Source organism: Globicephala melas, chromosome 19 (genome assembly GCF_963455315.2).
Source record: "Globicephala melas chromosome 19, mGloMel1.2, whole genome shotgun sequence".
NCBI classification, from domain to species: Eukaryota; Metazoa; Chordata; class Mammalia; order Artiodactyla; family Delphinidae; genus Globicephala; species Globicephala melas.
The window spans coordinates 45,009,543-45,026,584 of NC_083332.1; the positions used below are offsets into that span (position 1 = coordinate 45,009,543).

General features: G+C 39.6%; 1 protein-coding gene across 1 annotated transcript in view; it reads left to right on the forward strand.

Moving 5' to 3' along the window:
* Positions 1-17,042, forward strand: part of TANGO6 (transport and golgi organization 6 homolog) — a 177,469-nt gene continuing 160,427 nt past the window's right edge. The window contains exons 1-3 of the mRNA XM_030863529.3: positions 1-132; positions 12,725-13,365; positions 15,299-15,415. Of these exons, the coding sequence (XP_030719389.1) occupies positions 36-132; positions 12,725-13,365; positions 15,299-15,415 (855 nt within the window). The 5' untranslated portion in view covers positions 1-35. The remainder of the gene's footprint in view (positions 133-12,724; positions 13,366-15,298; positions 15,416-17,042) is intronic.

A 17,042-nucleotide genomic window follows, 5' to 3' on the forward strand; every position in this document is an offset into this window, starting at 1 on the left:
TGCGCAGGTCGCATGTGGCGCGTCCCACTCCAGTCATGGCGGCCCTCCGGCAGACAGCGGGCAGCGGGGTTCTGGAAACGTGTGGTCTGGAGCGGATTTTGGAGGCGTTGAAGCTGCTGCTGAGCCCGGGAGGTGAGAGGACGGATCTCGGCGCCTGGCTGCACCCGGGACTCTCAGGGCCAGCGGTCTTCCAGGGCTGCTCTTCTTCCCGCGGCTTGCGCCCCTCAGGCCCTCCCCGGGACCCCTCTGGCCCTGAGGCCGCCCAGCCCCGCACCTGGGGGCTTTGGGCAGGGTCTGTCCAGCCTCCTTTTACCCTTGAGGAAACCGAGGTTCAGGGAGGGCTGGGATCCGTTGAATACTGATACTGACCAAGTACAATATCTCGAGCGCTTACCTTGGGCCAGGCGCTGTGTTAAGCACCTCGGGTGCGTGGTTTCAGTCGTCCCTGCTGCAGCCCTGTAAGGGGACTGCAGACACAGCCTCAGAGAGAGCCCAGCCTCTTGGGGCGCAGGGTCAGATGTGGACACTGTAGATTTGTACAAAGTGCCAAGGAGTCCAGAAAAAGGAAGCAGTGACGTTTGAGCTGCGTTTTGGGGCGAGGATTTAGGGATTTACAGTCACTTTTAATCTTCCCTGGTGAGTTGATAAGATCTTCCCAATTTAGAATTAGAAGGGACCTTGGGAGTGGTGTAGCCTGGCACTCTCCTTTTACAGCTGAGGACGCCCACGGCTCACTGAAGAGAATAACCTGACCAAGATCATATGGTCAAATTAGAGGCAGAACACGAACCTGCAACCAAGGTCTGCCGAACCCCCTTCTCAGACCAAGGCAGATTATTCAGTATGGCGCCTCTGATGTTATCTGGAGCTTTGAGAAAGATATGCAAGAAATAGGGCCCTACTTATAAATTAGAGCGTATAATTTGGAGGAAGGGGTTTGTAGCGTGAGCAAGATAAGGTACATGAGAGTGATGTTTCAGATTTTGAGATTTCCCCCCCGCCCCCCAAACTGTGAAAACTCCTGAAACATTATATCATACTTGCGGCAAGTGAAAAGAAGTTATTAATGGGGAATTTCCTGGCAGTCCAGTGGTTAGGACTCAGTGCTCTCACTGCAGAGGGCCCAGGTTCAATTCCTGGTGGGGGAACTAAGATCGCACAATCTGCGAGGTGCAGGCAAAAAATATATATATTAATAATAGTAATTGAGTGCCTGCTAAGTATCACTCCCTATAGTGTGCTGTTTATGTATGTATCTTTTTTTCTCGCAGCAATCCCATGAGATAGGTATTACTTCTATTCCATTTTACAGATGAAGGAACCAAGGCTCAGGTACTTTAGAAATTGCACAATGCCAGTCTAAGTGGTAGAGTTAGGATTTGAATTCAGACACCTTCAACTGCAGTATGGTAACTATACTACTTTGCCCCAATGAAGAATTAAAATACAATTAAAATTGTGCAAAATACAATTTTAACTTGCTAATGGAGAGATTACTTGTCCAGCAACTGAAACTGTCTAGAACATGACTGAGAACAGGAATAAATAAGTTAAAAAGTCTGGAAGTAATCATCTGTCACAAAGCATATACACTTCATTTTTGGAAGACTCTCTTTAACTGTCAAAGCGTATGTGGTGGAGTTCCATACATGTACTTATTTAGCTTAGGAGAATTCAAGCATTCCTATTTGAAAAAGAATAATTTAAGTAACTTGGTAAAATATTATTTTGCACAAACAGGCTATTATATATTGTCTGAATATTTCTGCTATTATATCAGCTGCTAAGGGAATTAAAAAATACCTGTGCATAATAAGTATTCACATGTTCCCAGTGGACAGAGGATGTTGAGACAAGATTAAAGTATTTGCTAAAATTATATCCAGCTAGATTAAACATCTTTTCATCTGCCTTTGACTACCTTTGAGGTAACATTTACTGAGAGTCAACTGTATATAGTATTCTATCCTCAGTGCTTTTGGAGATAGAAATATTATCTAACAACTTGTGCTCTCAAGCATCTTATTTGTTTGGGGAGATGGTACTCCACATATAGACCAAAGATATTCCACATGGCAGGATAATACTATTGGTGAATGGATGGTACAGGTAGCAGTTGGATAGAGAAGGAGTTATCCAGGGATGGGACTGGGGAAGGCTACAAGAGAAAGAAGACCTCAGTCCAGGTGGGAAGAAACCAAGTCTTTCCCTTTTGAGCCATCAAAAGTTCTACAGCATTAAGTGTTTTCTCTTCCACTGCCTTTCATTTCTGTTCTCAATTATAGGGCAAATAAGAATAACATCTTCACCTCCATTATTAGGAAGTGTGTTAAGCAGAATTTGAAAGGGATTTTTCAGTTCTGGTGAAGTTTTGCTTGAGGCCATCTCAGCAGTAGTTTTCCTAAAAAATAACTTTCCACACTAAATATATATTTGTTGAACTCTGTCATTAAATTTGAATTACGTGGTGGTGGGGGGCTGGAAACTTTGGTGATTTGTAAATAATGAATTGTATCACCCTTATTTTTGCACACCATATTGCTTTGTACTTTGAACTTAATAAAAGCTACTGCACAGATTAAGAAGTCTGCTTTTAAATGTCACAAAGCATAGACATTTACATTGGTGATTGGGAAGAATAAATAATACTGTTTACGAGGGCAGCATTTTCCAAAGTGTGATACGGATGGTTTTAGGCAGTATGTAGAGAAATATTTTAGGCTGAAAAGCATCGAGTAGTGATCAAGAGCTTGGGTTCTGGAGCCAGCTTGCCAGAGTTGAATATGCTCTGGGGCAAATAGCTTAACCTTAGACTCCTCATCTGGAAACAAGAATAATAATATAATACTCCATACCTCACAGAGTTGGTGTGAGGATTGAATTAAATACACAAAGCCCATAGGACAGTATATTAACTAGTACTAATTTAAGTTTAAAAACTGATTTAATTTGAAGAAATAAATAAGTAAAGCTAATAATACAGCTGGTACTCAGATAAATGACAAAAATCGTGGAAGTGCTATATGACTGTAATTTAGAAAACATTGTTTTAAGGCCTCAGATCTCAAACTTTTTGGTTTGAGCACTCTAACACTCTTAAGAAGTGTTGAGGACTTAAAAGAGCTTTTATGTGGGTTATGTGTATCAATATTTACTGTATTAGAAATTAAGACTTCAAGAGAAACCTTTTAACTTTATTAAATAGAACAGTAACCTGTTACATGTTAACATAATGACATTTTTAATGAAAAATGTATTTTGCAAAATAAAATAACTTAGCAGGAAGAGTGACATTGTTTTACATTTTTGCAAATCTCCTTAATGTCTGTCTTATTAGAAGAGAGCTGGATTTTTGTATTTGCTTCTGTGTTCAATCTGTCATGACAGGTTGTTTTGATTGAAATAGATGAAGAAAATCTATACTTACATAGGTATGTAGTTGGAAAGGGAGGCGATTTCCATCATCTTTTCAGATAATTGTGTGTATTCCTCTTTAAAGCTCAACAAGAGGTAATTTCTTAAAAGGTTAATTATAATATGGAATCTGAACTCATATCAGTGAACTTTTCAGACTTGGTACACTCAAGAGAGAACGAGAGTGTAAAAGGCAAATAATGTCTTAGTATTAATATGAAAATAGTTTTGACCTTGTAGACTTTCTGAGAGGATCGTGGGAAGGGCTTCAAAACCTGAGACCCTATACCACACTTTGAGAACTGCTGCTCTCAGAGAATGCCTTATTTTCAAGTAGATTTAATTTTTGTCACCAGTAGAGGGCAGAGGAGACTACTTTATTAAGGGGCTCTTGGAAAACAGTTAATAGCTTTTGTTTTAAGTCACTTCCTTTGTGTCCCATGTTTGGGTTCCAAGATCTTATAAAGTCACAGGAGGTCACTTAGAGATTGCTTAGAGATCTTAATGGTTAGTGGCAACAAGCTATGAAAACACTCATTTTCTTTTTAGGTATATATTACCCAAACAAACCAGATATTCATGCCAGTGGGTCAGAACACTTGCCCTGAACAGTCCTAGAGAAATATTGGAAAAATCTTACTCTTCTGATTCTCACTATGTTGAAAAAAAAAAGTGTTATTGTTCGTTTTTCTTTTCATAGAGGTAGTTAATATTCCTTACAGTAAAGCTTTTAAAAATATTAGAGAAACTAAAAGAAGAAAATTAAAATGACCTTAATCCCACTATCCAGAGATTACATTTTGGGAATTATATATATTTTTTGTTTACAGAAATGATCTCATATACTGCATACTGTTTTATAACCTTAAAATATGTTTTTAGTACAGAAACAATACATAGTTGCTGTGGAAAAAATTTTTTAACATAATGAAGCAAAAAAGAAAAATCACCCAAAACCCTACCATCCAGAGATTATCACTGTTAATACTTGAAGTATAGCTTTTGAGGTCTTTTTCTATGTGTGTACACATGCACACACATGTATATATTTTAATAAAGTTAGGTTCATTCTGTTCTTTTATTGTTCAATTTTCAGAATAATACATTAGTGTCACAGCAGTCTCCAAAGGTAGCCAATGAAGTGATTTTTGTGTTTTCTTTTATTATGAATAGAGTTTTGTATATACATGTTTCCGTTATTGTACTCATTATTTTTAAAAATTTATTTATTTATTTATGGCCACATTGGTCTTTGTTGCTGCGTGCAGGCTTTCTCCAGTTGTGGTGAGTGGGGGCTACTCTTCGTTGTGGTGCAAGGGCTTCTTATTGTAGTAGGTTCTCTTGTTGTTGAGCACAGGCTGTAGGCGCGCGGGCTCTAGAGCCCAGGCTCAGTAGTTGTGGCACACGGGCTTAGTCGCAGCATGTGGGATCTTCCTGGACCAAGGCTCGAACCTGTGTCCTCTGCTTTGGCAGGCAGATTCTCAACCACTGTGCCACCAGGGAAGTCCTGTACTCATTACTCTTGATACTCTAAGTGTTCCATTTGTGGCCTGTGGGACCCATTCAAGTTGGCTGTTGGACTCTTTGATGTGACCCTAGTAACCCTAGTAGTCTTTTGATTGCTTCTTTGCTTTCACGCATAAGATATCTCAGACTCATCTTATACATTTCTTGCTGCATTCTTGAAAACAAATCTCTTTAAGAAAAAGTGATATTTAGAGACCACAGATAGACACTAGTGACATTTATTGTCACTGAAGTGTCATTGCTTCCAGACTTTTTCAATGATTGGAACTAGGAAATATATGGATTTACAGAAGACAAAAAACAAATCGAGAGTTCGTACTGATATTCACAATTAAAATGAAATATTATAGAGTTTAAATTTTTCCTAACATTTTGAAAAATTTTAAGCTTATAGAAAAGTTGAAGGAATTTTACCTTGAAAATTTGTATACCATGACCTAGATTCTTTAACATGTATTTGTCCACCTAGCCATTCTTCTTTACTATATTTCATATTTTTATCTTGGTATGTTTTTATCTTATCTGAAAATATTGGTTCCTAATGAAATTAATGTAGTTATTTACTTATTTCATATATATATATATATACACAAATATATAGTTACATATTCATATATAATATATTCACACATGTATATAATATTTTTAAATGACAAATCATACATTACTATCATCAACACACCTGCTGTTTCTAAGGGATTTTTGTTTGTTTGTTTTTGTCCTCAGGATGTACAAAGTTCTATATTTCAAGTCACTTGAAATAATTCTCTGTGTGGTTGTGCTGCTAACTTGGTTTAGAGTAGGAGTTGGCACACTTTTTCTGTAAAGAAGGAGGCAGTAAATATTTTGGGCTTTGTGATCCATACTGTCTCTGTCACAACTATTTACCTCTGCTGTTGTAGCTCGAAAGCAGCCCAAGATAATATGTAAATGAATAGCATGTCTATGTTCCAATAAAACTTTACTTGTAGAAATAGGTGGTGGGCCTGATTTGACTTGTAGATTGTAGTTTGGCAACCTTGGACATAAAGTATAGATTAGGTTCATTTGTTTTTTATTTATTTATTTTTAGAAGATGTTGGGGGTAGGAGTTTATTAATTTATTTATTTTTGCTGTGTTGGGTCTTCGTTTCTGTGCGAGGGCTTTCTCTAGCTGTGGCAAGCGGGGGCCACTCTTCATTGCGGTGCGCGGGCCTCTCACTATCGCGGCCTCTCATTGCGGAGCACAGGCTCCAGATGCGCAGGCTCAGTAGTTGTGGCTCACAGGCCTGGTTGCTCCGTGGCATGTGGGATCCTCCCAGACCAGGGCTCGAACCCGTGTCCCCTGCAATAGCAGGCAGATTCTCAACCACTGCGCCACCAGGGAAGCCCTGTTTTTTATTTTTAGGAATATTTTGAATTTTCTTTTTGATTTAATTTTTTTAACTATGAAAAAAATACAGGGCTCCAAAAGGAAACCTCTAAAACTCATCCCTGTCTCCTCCCCACTGATCTCTCCCTCTCTCTATAGACAACTCATTTTAGTTAATTTTTAATTTGTTTTTCCACTGCTTTTTTAAAAAATAAAAACAAATAATATATTTCATGTTCCTTCCCATTGTAACACAAAAGTTATCATACTGTATACATTCTTCTACACCTTACTTTTTAAATTCAGTGTGTCTTAGTGATCACTGCATAGTGGTACACAGAAGTCTTCCTCTTTCCCTTTTACAGCTGCATGGTATTCCATTATGTGGATATGCTACTGTTTATTCACCAATTCTCTATTAATGGATATTTGGGTTGTTTTAAGCCTTTTGTTAATGTAAGAATTACTTTTACTGGACTCAGTGGGTCCATCGCTTGGGGTGCTTAGCCAATGAACACACCAAGTACTTTGTTTTTTTAAATAAATGTATTTATTTACTTATTTATTATTTTTGGTTGCATTGGGTTTTTGTTTCTGTGCGGGGGCTTTTCTCTAGTTGCGGCGAGCGGGGGCTACTCTTTGTTGTGGTGCGAGGGCTTCTCATTGCGGTGGCTTCTCTTGTTGTGGAGCACCGGCTCTAGAGCACAGGCTCAGTAGTTGTGGTGCACAGGCTTAGTTGCTCTGCAGCATGTGGAATCTTCCCGGACCAGGGCTTGAACCCGTGTCCCCTGCGTTGGCAGGCGGATTCTTAACCACTGTGCCACCAGCGAAGTCCCAAGTACTTTCTTAAAGCAGAAGACAAGTAAGGAGTCAGGGAGATAGTGTTACTGAGTCCAGGCTCTTACTGCTCATTGCTCTCCCATGACAGGCCAATAAATCGAGAGACAGGTGTTGGGGAAGGGAATAGCGGCTTTTTCCGGAAAACTGGCAGACTGAGAAGATGGTGGACAAGGGTCCAAAAGAACCATCTTACCTGAGTTAGAATTCAGGCTTCTTTTATACTAAAAGGGGAAAGGGTGCGGCTTGTTGTTGCAGACTTCTTGGTACTGGCCAGACCCACATTCTTGCAGCTGTCCGCATGGGTCTAGTTATGATGTTCCTATAAACCTCCAACTGAGAAAAATGTTTTCTCTTCTCCAACTTTTTATCTCTATGTGAAAGGAAAAGTGTTACACCTTTAAAGGTCAAGCCTGGGAGGCAGAGCATTGAGAAAAGGCTATCATGTATATTTCAGGCAATAGGCAACATTCTTCTACAAAGGTTTGGAGCCAGCATGACTAAGTACAGACAACAGGGCACAAAGGTTAGAGCTAAAGGAATAGCTCCAGTATGGAGTCAGGTTTGTTCTTTGTTACAGTAGTTCTCAAAGTACTGTCTCCCCTAACCACTGGACCAGGGAAGGTTTAAGCCTGGGGGGCATGCATATTCATGAAATGGCAGGCATGATCAACCGTTAGCATTATAATGAGGCACAGTTACTCCAGGTTGCCCCAAACTGCAAGCAAGCAGGTGCTTGGGTGTTTGCTTGTACTGTAGTATTTTGTTGGATGTATTGTAACCCTTTTAGGACAGCTGGTATCTGGAACTTTCTGTGATTTAATGATTTAAGTCAGTTTCTGCAAAACAAAGCACACTTTGATTCAACCCCATCCCTCCCCTACTGCTGCCTAGCTAACAATATGGCAATGAGTAGCTTTGTGTATATGTCACTTTGCATTTTTGCCTGTGTATCTATCTTAGGATAGATTCCTAAAAGAGGGATTGCTGGGCCAATGGTTAAATGCTTATGTAATTTGCTAGATATTGCCAAATTTCTCTTCTTAGGGATGTACCATTTTAGCCCCTTACCAGCCATGTATGAGAGTGTGTGTTTCTGTAAAACACAAAATGTGTTATAAAAACTTTTGGATTTTAGCCACTTGATAGATGGGAAGTGATATTTCAGTATAGTTTTAATTTACTTTTCTCTTAGGAGCAAGATTGATCATATGTTCATGTTTAAGAGCAATTTGCATTTCTTTTTCTGTAAACTGTTCATATCTTTTGCCCGTGTAGTGTTTCATACTCTGTTCACTTTAGAATATATTTAGTGAACATGTCATTAAATAATGTTCAATATAGTTTAATGGCTTCAAATAATCCATTTTTCATTCACTCAGTAACTACTTATGTTGAACAGCAACTGTGTGTCAGACAGGCCTTGTTCCAGGCAAGAATACAGCAGTGAACAAAACAGAGCAACATCCCTGTCCTCAAGGAGTCTTTATTCTAGTTGGTGGAGAGACAATAATAAACAAAATAAATATTACATATACATATAGTATGTTGGATACAGGTAGACCATAATTTACTCAACATGTATTTCTAATTTTACAGTATTATAAATAATGCATTGTTGAACACTCTTTTAGTTACCATCAATTGCAGTTTGATCCTTTCTTAGAAGATATATTAATCTTAGTTTTGAAATCTATTGCTGCTTGAATTCATTTATATTTTCAACATTTTATTATGGTTTTATAACCATAACCCACCTTTTCATATTATGTTTTTAGTAATCATCCTGGGATTACAATGTACATCCTTAATTTTTCACAATCTGGTCAGAATTAATATTGTACTACTTCACAGAACTCATAAAAACCTTGCAACTATAAGGGTCCTTTTACAGCTCCCCACCCCTTTTAGGTTTTATGCTGTAGTTTTCATGTTTATCTATGTAAGTTATAAACCCCATAATACAATTTTATAAATTTTGCTTTAGACAGTTACATATATTTAAAGAAATTAAGAGGAAAAAATTAGTCTTTTATATTTACCCACATATTTACCATTTCTGATGCTTTTCCTTCTTTCCTGAAGATCCAAGTTTCCATCTGGTACTGTTTTCCTTCAGCTTGAAGAACTTTAACATTTCTTTGTATTCCAGATCTGCTGACAGTCAGTTATCTTAGTTTTCATTGTTCTGAAAATGTCTTCATTTTACTTTCATTTTTGAAGGTTACTTTTTATTGGATATAGAATATTCAGTTGACAGGTTTTTTTTCCCTCCTGTCAGCACTTTAAAGATGTTTTACTACTATCTTTTAGCATTCATTGCTTGTGATGGTTAGTTCACAGCCATTCATAGCATTGGTCCCCTGTAAGTGTCATATTTTTCTGACTGCTTTCAAGATTTTCTCTTTATCTCTGGTTTTAACAATTGACTATGATATGTGTAGATGTTATTTTCTTTCTACTTATCCTGATTGGGCATCACTGAGCTTACTGAATCTGTAAATTTATGTTTTTTTCACTAAATTTTAGAGAATTTTGATCATTATTTCTTCAAATCCTTTTGTGCTCCATTTTCTCTCCTCTCCTTTTATTCTAGTTAGTCTCTATTTTATTACAAATATATCATTTGATATTGTTCACAGATCCTAAGGCTCTATTTCTTTAAAATGTTTTTTTCTTTGTTGTTCAGATTGGATAATTTCTAGGGATATATCTTCAAGTTCACTAATTTTTTTTTTTTTTTGGTCATCTCAAAGCTGTTAAGTACATCAATTGAATTTTTTAAAATTTCAGGTATTTTATTTTTAAATTCTAGTATTTCCATGTGGGTTTTTAAAAATACTTTCCACTTTTTTGCCGAGAGTCCCCATTTGTTCATTCATAATGAATACTTTCCATCACATCCTTTTTTTTTTTTGGCTGTGCCGTGTGGCATGTGGGATCTTAGTTCCCCAACCAGGGATCAGATCCATGTCTCTTCCAGTGGAAGTGCAGAGTCTTAACCACTGGACTGCCAGGGAAGTCCCTCCGTCATATCCTTGAACATAGTTATAAGAGCTGCTTGAAAAATCTTTGTTCAATCTGACACCTGGGTCATTTAGGATCAGTCTCCATTGATTGTCTTTCTCTTGAGGTGGGTCATGTTTTCATGTTTCTTTATCTGTCTAGAACTTTTGGATTGTATAATGGACATCATGTAGGATATGCTGTTGAAACTCTGGATTCTGTTATAGTCCTCCAGAGAGTATTGCTTTTTTTTGTTTTGTTTTATTTTTCTTTTTTGGCTGCACCTCGTGGCTTGTGGGATCTTAGTTCCCTGACTGGGGATTGAACCCACGCCCTCGGCAGTGAAAGTGTAGAGTCCTAACCACTGGCCCACCAGAGAATCCCTGTTTTGTTTTGTTTTAAAGTAGGCAATTAACTTGACTGATTTCCTACTCCAAGCTCTGTCTCTTCTGTGGTGGACAGCAACTCTTTTCAGTTCTTTTAATCTTAGCTGACCTATTTGAAGTTCTTCCCACACATGCTTAGTTCAAAGATTAGCCAGAGATTTGGGCACAGTTTATATAGAATTGGGGGCTCTTCCTGTCTGGTTCTATCCTTTCTGATATTTCTCTTCTTATTTTCCACCTGCTGTAGTTGCCCTGAATTCTGTGCTTTGGTTCTCAAGCCAGTAAGACAATGGGTTTCTCTTAGAATTTTAGCTATGCTATGCGGCGAGCGGGGGCTACTCTTCATTGCAGTGCGCAGGCTTCTCATTGCAGTGGCTTCTCTTGTTGTGGAGCACCGGCTCTAGGTGCACAGGCTTCAGTAGTTGTGGCACGTGGGCTCAGTAGTTGTGGCTCGCGGGCTCTAGAGCGCAGGCTCAGTAGTTGTGGCGCACAGGCTTAGTTGCTCCATGGCATGTGGGATCTTCCTGGACGAGGACTCGAACCCATGTCCCCTGCATTGTCAGGCGGATTCTTAACCACTGTGCCACCAGGGAGGTCCTAAGGAGATCTTTATTAATTACTCTTTTCATTCATTCTTTTACTCAATCAACTAACAAATACTCATTTGGGGCTTACTTTATGTACTATGCAAAGCACAGACCAAACAAGAGAGGCATGGTGTTTACCCTCATTAAGTTTAAACTCTGATAGAGAAGAAAGAAAATAAACACCAATAAAATAATTACTGATTGTGATAAGTACTACGGAGGAAAGAAATTGGGTGTTATCACAGAGTTAATAGTGTGGGGCATGGCTTTTAGATTGGTCAAGGAAGGCCACCCCAGAGGAGATAATATTTAGATTGAGACTTCTAGATACCTATGACTCAGCATTTCCACTTAAGGTATATACACATCAGGAGTGTATGTGCACACTTCCATCAAGAGAAATCTATTTTAAATATTAAGAAGATCTGAAGTGTGAAAAGTAGACTTTTGGGAGAGGAGGAGTATAAGTAGGGAAACCAGTTAAGAGGCTGCTGCCGTACTTCAGTTTAAAGATGTTCATGGCTTAGAGAAAGGTTGTAGTCGTGAGGTGGAGAAAATTGAATGAATTTGAGAAACATTTAGTATGCAGAACAGACAGGGCTTGGTGATGGATTGGATAAAAGAGAAAAGGAGAAGGATGGAGATGTAACCAGTTAGTAACCTGGTTAGATTGTAGTAGGGAGTGAAAGGTACTCGTGAGAATCAACAATTTGTTGAATTTCAAATGCCTAAAAACATCCAAGTGGAGATTTCATTCAGCGGTTGGAAATATGTCCCTGGAACTTAGAGGGTAGACATGAGCCAGACATGTAAATTTGGGAGCTGTTCGCTTACAGATCATTTTTAAAGACCTGGACCTGAATAAGATTGTCGAGGAAGAGAGTGCAGAGTTCAGGACCAGCCTTGGAACATTTTGATATCTGGTAGAGGAAAAGAAGCCAGCGGAGGAGACATTGCAAGATGGCCGTGGAGGTAGGAGGAAAACCAGGAAAGAGTGCTTGCTGTCCCAGAAACCGAGAGAGGAGTGTTTCAAGGAGTGAGTCAGCAAGGATGTCAACTGCTGAGAGTGTATATGAGCTCCTTCACCGGGAGAGGGCAGTAAAGACCATTTTAAGAAAGTTCAGGAAAAATTGAGACTATACATTTTGGGGGGAATGTGATTAAGTTAACCTTTCTGCACCCTTTGTCTATATTCTGTGATCTGCCTCACTAGAATGTAAGTTCCATGAGGGAAAGGACTTCGTTTTGTCCTTTATCCCTGGGATCTAGAACAGTTTGACTGAATGAACCTTCTGTGGTAAATGTTTAGCTTTTTAGATTTCTGTTCTGGCTACAATTTAAGCCCAGTAAGTTGATTAAGACATGGCCTCTGCCCTCAGAAACAAACTAGAAGAAGAATGTTAGGTACTCTATCCTAACTACATCCAGAGTGCTATAGGAAGGCAGGGAAAGTGGTCTTGAATTCTGCCTAGGTTAGGGTGGCACAACTACTTTCTAGAAGTAATGACATCTGAGCCAGGCCTCAGAGGATGAACTGGAGGAGGCAAGGCATTCCACATGGAGGAAAGTACAGTTTGTTTTCCATGTATGTAATTTCCTTTATCTTTCTTCAAAAGGATCAGGCTCAAGTTCACTACAGATCACGAAACATGATGTCCTGTTGACTACTTTAAAATCTAACCTGTCTGCTTTGGAGGACAAGTTTCTGAAGGATCCTCACTGGAAGCAATTGAAACTCCTAAGGGATGAAATTGCTAATGAGGCAGAATGGCGACAAGACTGTATGGATGTCACCTGGCGTTTTACTTCCCAAACCTTACTGTTGCTGTTGTGCTTGAAGGAAACCATGATCCGCCTTGCAGTTGAGTTCAATCCAGGGAAACCCAACCCGAGGACTCCAGAAGCTGCTCCTGCCCTGAGCCCGGATACACTTAGTATCTCACAGCAAAAGACTGTCCAGTCAGTTTTGCAGTTTGTAGTTACCTTGGGTGTCTGCCCCTATCTTGTGCCTGGTGTTGGAGTCCCTGTGAGTTACAGGACTGAGTTTGGTGCCGTTGTTCGGGACGTAGTGTGTCTCGGTGCTGCCCCCAGTGCACCCCGGAGACTGTACACCAGCTGCAAGGTCCTCCTAAATGTTGCTCAGCACGCATCTCTGGGGAGCTTGATTTTCTGCCGCCATTTTGGGGATATCGCAGCAGGTCTGTGCCAGCTGGGATTCTGCCCAACCAAGAGAAAACCGCTAAATCCTGAGGAAGAGGTAAACATACGTTGAGAGAGTGTGTGAGAGTCTGTGTGAATATGTGTGTGTACTTGTGTGTAGTTGCTATAAAAGACAGTCTTAGTTCTTTGGAAAAGTGCTGATGGAAAGATCTAGAATTTTTATTGAATATCCAAGTATCTCTGGTGGATAGATGATTCTTTATAGGGGATTGGAGCTTTCATTTATTAAATACTAGTCCTTTCACACCTGGGGAGTCCATTTCACCTGTCCCTTCTAGCCATTTTTTGAAACAGCTGTTGCAGACTATTTCTTTGAGCCTCTGTTTCCTCTTTTGTAAAATGTGTTTAATAATTGCAAGGTGGCTGTGAGGATTAAGGATAAAGTGTATAAAGTACCTAGCCCAATCCCCAGTAGTGCTCATCAAAAAGTTATTACCATTAATATTAAACTATTCATGCCTCCTTCATTAAGTTCTTGGGAGGATTAAGGGAGATAAAGTATGCAAAGCACTGGGTACACTGCACAATCCAATCAGTGTTTGTTGTTATTATTAGATGATAAGGGTATGTGCCTGTGTTTTGCTGACAGTCAGTAAGGATTTGAGTGTCTGGACTATAAAGGTGCCGTGGAGGTTACAGAAGCATTAGACGTGGTCCTTTTCTCAAACAGCTCACACAGTAATTGGTGAGACAAGGCGCACAAGTATAACATAGCAGTGACCACTACTCCCCCACGAGAGGACCACCAGCATCAGCACAGGAACCTAACCAGAAGAAGCTGTTAAGATATAAATGTATCCAGGGTCGCACGTAGGGTAATTCCTTCCCTACTGCAGCCAGATTTCATAATGCCCACTCACCTCATTTCTCTGTCACCTTTCTGTGTCACCCTCCAACTTGTTCCTTTTCTGTTTGTTCTCCTCTTCTATTCCCTCTTCTGCCTATGCTCACAAAACAAAACAAAACAGAAAATATTTAAAAGCCATTGTCACCCGAGTAGTGACACGAAATTACGAGCTCCCCCAGTGCATTACATTTTGTGGAGCAGAGCTCTGTGCTTTTTACAACAGGGTGTGAATCTTGACAGCTCTATCAGTGCCTGCTGCCTGCACTTCCTTGAGATGGGGGTCCTGGAATTGCTATTGCTAGCGCTAAGCAGTGCCCAGGGGTCTCAGAGGAGAGAAAAGAAAAGAGAAACACAGAGAAAGGACCAAGTGAGGGGGTGGGAGAAGGGGAGACACGGTGGGTGTACACTACGAAGCTGGACAAGTCCCAGCAATAACTGCTGCTCTAAGCAACACCTATACCACGGTTTGCTAAATTGTAAGGGGCAGGACTCTCTGAGAGCTTGACTGTAAGGTTACCAAAGGGAGACAGTCTCTTGAGGCTCAGAGAGGGGGCCCAATTAAATATCACCCTTCTTTGCTGCCCAAGTTCTGAATCAATTAAAAGACAGTTAACAGAGTATGAGATGACAAGTCAAAATGTCCTCTTTATTACTCATAAAGGCAGAGTTGGAAGGTATATAGAGGGAGACAAATGGGTCTCCTAACAGTGCATTCCAGAATTAGACACAATTCTCACCCAGTTTTAAAGAGTGCCAGAAAACTGCAGCGCCTTCTGCCCCTTGGCAGGGGACATGCCCCTGAAAAATCTACGGCAGGGAAGAGCAGAACAGAACGTGTGCTCGCTCCCAAGAGATAGAAGAGGAGCGAGCTCATCTGTGCGTGCCAGAACTCACCAATCAGATAAATCAGTGCGATCTCCTGCCCAGAAGTGGGTGAGGGGATGGAGATAGGGCCAGGAGTGTTTCAGTATTATAGCTTCCTCCAGGTAGAAGGAAATCAAGAGGCAAAAGAAGCTTGCCTCCCTCTCCCCTCACAAGCATCTTTGTTCAGTATTGCAAAGCATTGCCTTCTATTGCCTGCCTAGTTTGTATTTCACAAAAACCAAATACGTGTTTCTTGTAGGTGCTAACCGAAGACGAAAGAGCCCTGTCTAGGAAGGCTCTGAGAGACATCTTGGATCAAGTGTATCAACCATTAGCAGTCCGAGAATTACTTATCCTCCAGGGAGGACCACCCCAGGTATGCATGCCTGGGAACTCTTGTGGGTGAATCTTTAATGATAGTGTGTGGTGTACTGTCTTCTTCTCCTGGGAAATTAATCTAGTTGAGTCTTATTTCATCTTTTAGATTGTTAAATGGTATTTGTAGAGCTAAATTACACTGACCTTTGGGATAATTTAAAAGGATATTTCTTTTAGTGGAATGATGGACACTGTTCCCAGGAATATTGTGATCATTTTTTAAGGCTTATGACAAAAATATATTTTATTCATTCTCACACTGGATCTTTTTTTTTTTTAAATTAAAATTTGGCTGTTTGACAATACGTTCTTCTGGCAGAAGTGTTTGGACATCTTATTCTTTGAATGGAGTATTTGAAGTCAAGAAATTAAAATTAGAGCTATTAATGGACTGTTCTTAGGTCCATTTTTGAAAAACGTAATAGTATATATTCTGCTAGGCATCAGATAGTTTCTTTTTTCATTAAAAATAATTATTTATCCAAAATGATTTAATTTGATGATGTAGCTGGATTTATCTATTTTCTTTCAGTACCTAAATTTTAGTTATGAGTTTAGGTGAGTAAAGCATGAAGGGCCAGAGGAATTGGCTGTAAGACCAGCTGAAGCTGGCTACAAAGATATCTCCTAGTTGAAGTCATTTTCATCTCGTCCTTAGAATATTACTGTAGGTGCACATTGGGCTCCTCTGGCTCATACTCTGCTTCTCTGAATGAGTCCACAGTTTGCCAGATTAAACCAAATACATTATAAGAGCATGATGAGAAACAGAGGCTCTGGAGTTAGGCACACTGGAATTCAACCCCAGGGTGCAGTTGTTTGAATTAGTAAAAGCCTTTCCATCCCTCAGTTTCCTTACCCATAGAATGGGGATGGGGATGACAACAGACCCTTCCTTATAAGTTCCTTTTGAGACTGTGGGGGAGGTACTCACCACAGTGCATGGCACATCATAACCCCTTCAATACATGGTAATTATTGATCTTCTTTAAATAAAAGAGAACAGGCTAGTTGGGATTAAATGTTTTTCTTTTACCAAGTTTTATGCTCACATAGTTAGACACAATGAATGACCACACCATAGTTTGCGTTCTAGCCCAAAATAAGGGACACGAAGTCTGTTTTGTTCATGGCGGCTCCACAGAGCTCTCAAAAAGGAGTTCTTGAAGAAATCAAACTCTTCTTGAAACTGCCATGTCAAAAGGAATCAGAGCAGCTGAGACCATGGAGGCAAGGACTAGTGTCCTCTCAGTGTTGTGAACTGTCCTCTTAGTGGTGAGTCATGTTTATAGGAGTCTTCTTCGGAAGCTAGATTTGATTGGAAGGACTGCATTCAGATTGGTTACATTAACCTTGTGTCCCCCAAATCTGTATTTTATTCACAGACATGTTTGTCTATTTCTGGGTTTGAAATTTCACTTGATACTTCACTTGAAGAAGTTTCACTATATTTTTACTTTCTTAAAAGTGATGCTGAAGTAGGTTTTGTAAAGGAGTCTCTTTTTTTTTTTTAAGGGAAAAATTTTGCTCTTTTGAAGTCTGTATAGCATACGGTTAATCATCAGTATGACTCAGTATATTTGTATATTTTTAATTTCTACATATCTGTTACACTGACATTCAGT